Raw genomic sequence first — 4,954 nt, forward strand, 5'->3', positions numbered from 1 at the left:
ACGTTAAGGGGATCGGGAAAAGTTATGTGTCTTGAAGCAGGATACGACTTTGGATACTCTGTTTATATACTTTCTATATCCGTAGGAATATACTGTATTTCACGAATATAAATAACATACTGTAATGAGAATATTGAGAAGTTAAATCTGTATGACAAATAGCTGCAAATAAATACACTACATAACTTATTTATTGCTATTAAACGATTTTCCTAACTTGTATTTAACATTCTCATATATAATACCGACCTACTGTGAAAATTATCTTAGATGTTATATTTTAAACATAATAATTACTATGTTCTGCAATGATTATGTTATATATAAACAACTTATGTATTTTAATGTAATTATTTTATATAATTTTTCATGCATTGCGGAAAATATAATTTTAAAAAACGTATTGACCCAGATGGGATTTGAACTCACAACCTTATGTTTTGAAATCCGACAGCTTACCAATGAGCTAACACACGGACTTCTAGAAATAAGCTTCTAGCGATGTATAACGAATCTCAAGATAATTATGACATTCATATCCATTACAAACGCTGTTTCTGTTTTACTTTGACTTTTATTTTAGTACTCAGGCGATAATTATGTTCTATTTCTTAATTTTGAGCATTCTTTTACATATGGAAAGATTCTTTAACGTATTTAAATGTTCCATTACGTATAGAGAGCTAAATGGCAAACAAGCATGTGCTCACATTAATAAAAGGTTTCGAAATATTGTATCATTAAGTATTTTAATCAATGTTGCTTTTTTAAACACTTGGTAACAAGTCTTATTATATTTAAAAGAAGAAAAACACATCTGCAAACTTTTTCCCGATTGCAAAGGCTGGCTTGGAGGTTCGTACCTCGCTTACTTTTTCCCGAAGGTACCCGAAGCTGGACTTAGAAAATTTTTGCCTCAAAACACCAATAAAGAATGCGCTCAACCTTTTTGAGACAAGGTGTACATACTATGGTCCTAGGCTACCACACCCAATTTTTAGATTTGGCAATTTCTAAAATTTAAGGGGGGTGGTCCTATGTACCCCTGCCAAAATTTAGGGGGTGGGCCAAGGTACCCCTGCCAAAATTTAGAGGGGGTTGTCCTTGGTACCCTTCGGTCATTGACCCCGGGCCAAGGTCATTGACCTTTGACCTATGACGTCACATATCTCGGGGTCAAAGTCCAAAGTGAGACAGGGTGACGCAAATACTACTACCCCGAACAACCGTGCAAGTAGATGAAACTTTTCTCGCACGTAGGAGCTATATAACATAGGCCGCAAAGTAAAAGGGAAAACAGTTATTATTAAAGCCCGGAAGTTAAAGAAAAATCCTCTTTTTTACGAGTACCCGAAGACGAGGCTTAACATAATATATGTTGATTTTGGGTCATTGAAGGCCAGAAAATGGTGGATTTTATTTGTCTTTTTTTGCCTTTTATGGCTTTTTTGTTAATTGGTCTTTTTAAAGTTTTTTTATAAGTCTCAACGTCTTTTTATGAACTTTATCTTTCGACAATAAATTTACTGGCCATTAACTCGAATCACCATCATCTCTTAAACATCTTATTTTTACTAAAGAAAATTCAAAAGATAAGACATTCTTCAACGACTGGACTGATAAGAAAAGATCTGTAACAATCATAAGTCATATAAGGAGGCGTAACAATGTCCTCCAGCCAGGGGCGAGGGTGGGGAAATTTTCTTATTTTAGTTTGTACTTCAGTTTGTGGAAGAAAGACAGACCGTTAACCTACCAGAAGCTTGTATTTCTTGAGCATTATATTCATTAAATATGTAATTATACAGATCGCCCATTCGGCAGAGACCTCCAGTTGGCAGAGTGCCAAGGAGAGTCTATGTTAATGAAAGGAGAGAAGTGTAAAAGAAGAAGAGGAAGGAAGGCATTGGTTATTGGCGAGGGTGGTTTGTTTGAACAGTGTTACCAACCCGGCACCAAAACTATAGCTGATAAGATTTTATGAATAAAAAAATGAAATCTTAAATTTTACGTCCCACGGTTATGCCGGCTAGGCTAAAGGAGACTGATGATGAGAAATGAATGAAATGGTGGAATGAAGAAAGTGGGAGGAAACAGGAGAACCCCGAGAAAACCCACGAGCACGATGTTTGTTCACACAAGGTCCACACGTCGCGAGCTGGGATCGAACCAGGGACCCCAAGCAACGGAGGTGAACGCTCTACCACCGCGCCCCCATTTATGAATAATAATATGAGAATGAAATCGAAGTGGGCCTGCATCACTGAAAGCACGATAATCGGTTATTATTACCCGTAGTAGTGAAATGTGTGGTAGAATGATTTTTGTTCGAGTGCATCAATGGGGGGGGGGGGAGATATAATGGTTTCTAACAACTAATTCGCGCATTAAATTGCTAAAAGAGAGCCCAAGAGCCATGATAAGAAGAACTGATGCTAGTTTGTTGTTCATGTCTATGTGCTGGCGATGTCCTCTCAAGATGAAATTTCACAGTTTAACGTGGGACCGAGCCACCTGAGTCTCCACCGGGAATCGAACCTGAGACCCCTTAATTGCAAGGTAACGAGCGTAACAATTCATCCACCGGTGATAGTACTTTAATAATAGGATATAGCAGATTCCTTTAGCTACATTGTCCCACATTCCAGTGCGCAGTAGTAACAACTGAAGGCAATAAAATAAGTAAACTAAATAAATAAATAAGTAATAAAATGTTAAACAACAAAATAAAGAAATAGCATTTTAAACAAAATAAGTAAATAAGACTAAACAGCTCACCTTAGGTTAGATCCGTTCATTCATCACTGTCATCAGAATAATCACTGTCATCATCATCATCACTCGCACTTACACTAATCACTATAGGATCACATACTTCTTCAATGATTCCATCTCTCTCCCAATACGTATTTTCCAATGACACCACATGAGAGTAATGCTTTTTCCACTCTTCCACGGTAACACTGTTAATCGCCTGCTCAGTGTACTTAAACAGAGTCATCATATCTAGATCTCCAGTTACATTTCGGTCACGGATAAACCTTTTCACATCTGCCCAAACGTACTCAATGGCATTAATGTCGCAATGGTATGGGGGTAATCTCAAAGCCATGAATCCATGCTCTTGGAGCATCATGTCGAATTTGAATATCTTCGTTGTGGGTGCGTTCTTTTTCACCAGGTCTAGCAGTTCAATTTTACGCATGTCTGGGGAATGAGGAACGTTGTTTACAGAAAGCCAATCCATGATCTCTTGCTTTCTGTTAGATGATGTTGGGGGTTTGTTTAATTGTATTGAGTGATATGGCGCATTGTCAATAACGACCACAGCATGTTCAAGAAGGTTTGGAATAAGTTTTTCTCTTGTCCACTTTTCGAAGATTGTGGAATTCATCTGACCATGATAATCGCCAGATGTCGAATTGGCTTTGTACATTAAATTGGCATTCTGTATAAAACCCATTTCTCCCCCCGCGCATAAAATAATTATGCGTCGCGAGGCATTTCCGGTTTCCACAACTCCATGTTCTTCACCACTTTGCCAACATTTGCTGAAGGTTAAGTTGCTGTCTATCCACGATTCATCCAAAAATACGATCGGTCTTTTTTCGTTCCTGTAACGTTGTACTGTTCTCAAATATTGAGTTCTAGCTAACACTATATCACTCCGCTCCATTATAAACTTTCGCTTGTTCTGACACTTCTTGAAACTAAAACCGATTTCATGTAAAACTCTCCTTAAAGTTTCGCGTTGCCAACGAAAATTAATACGTGTTTGCAACACAGGAAGCAATTTGGGGATAGTAGGAACTTTTTTCTCGTTCGCATAAAATTCATGTATAACTCTCCTTATAACGTCTCTATCAAAATCGTCCAAAGCTATGTTCTCGATAGTGGCCTTTTTCTGGCGCTTTTTTGGCGATTGAAATTTCGGCACATCTTCACCTTTCGCTTCTCTACGAATTCTTTTCACAGTTGACTCTGAAACTTTCGCAATTACACTTGCACGTTTGGTAGCCTGAGAAAGGGGAATTAGAAGACGGTCTTCTAGCGCTTCTTTGTCACAAAATGTCACCACATTATGGATTAGTCTTTTCTCGGCACTACGTAAGTGTTTCTTCACGGCAGCGCTGGTTGACGGTATTGGCTCCATCGTATTAAAATATACACAAAACAACGCACGTACACACACACACACACAACACACAAGCGCAAGCATAAACACGAAACAGGTGAGAGAAAGAACTAGAAAAAACAGTAAACTACACAACCACAAACGTGTGTCTACTGTAGAGAAAGACAATAGCTTATGTCCTCGCGCGAGTATTTGGCGCAATCAACCGAATATCGAAACCCCTAGAAACACAAAGCTAGGCTGCATTTAAAATGCGCGCGCTCTATTCAGTGCGTGACATCATCGCCTGACTAGAATGTACTGCTGATCTGGATCCAATTTATGTAGCTTGGCAACTATGTTTAAACTTCCAGCCTTCTTTCTCTCGCCCCCAGAGTCGCTCCCAGAGGAGAAAACGAACACTTGTTGCCTGTACCTACACATACCTATTTTTTGTAGTGGACTGTTCTACTTCTGTCATGCGCAGAAGTGTCGAGAGACCTAATGTCCGCGGGTAAACAGTAATTAAATTGGGTCTTATTTGTACGTCCTTTTTTCCAGTATTTAGATCCTTTTTAAGATATTTTTAGGTCTTTTCATAGATCCTTTTAAGGCAATTTTTAGATCTCCAACTTGCAAACCCTAGTTATTATCTTCGGTATGTAGCGTAAGGAAACCAAACACGCCTCTATTTCAAAATGGCAAATAAATCAAAACTATAATGGTCATATAAGAAAAAAATATTTATGAAAATGTACCATTGTACCAAGTATTTGTTAAATGTGGTACTGGGTAGAGTTGTACCAAGATTTTCACAAAAGAGGCTGAAAATGGCAGCGT

The 4,954-nt window shown here is 38.2% G+C and overlaps 1 protein-coding gene across 1 annotated transcript; it reads right to left on the reverse strand.

Annotated features, from left to right (window-relative positions):
* Nucleotides 1-2,794: 2,794 nt before the first annotated feature.
* Nucleotides 2,795-4,153, reverse strand: LOC145681922 (uncharacterized). The gene has a single exon (XM_081753523.1). The coding sequence runs from the start codon at nt 4,151-4,153 to the stop codon at nt 2,795-2,797; it is 1,359 nt and encodes a 452-aa protein (XP_081609649.1).
* Between the last annotated feature and the right edge of the window lie 801 nt (nt 4,154-4,954).

The sequence above is a fragment of the Thermobia domestica genome, chromosome 3, assembly GCF_964235325.1.
Source record: "Thermobia domestica chromosome 3, izTheDome1.hap1.1, whole genome shotgun sequence".
NCBI lineage: Eukaryota > Metazoa > Arthropoda > Insecta > Zygentoma > Lepismatidae > Thermobia > Thermobia domestica.

Excerpts from the sequence above, each read along its gene's own strand:
- LOC145681922 (XM_081753523.1), bottom strand. The coding sequence starts at position 4,153 with ATGGAGCCAATACCGTCAACCAGCGCTGCCGTGAAGAAACACTTACGT.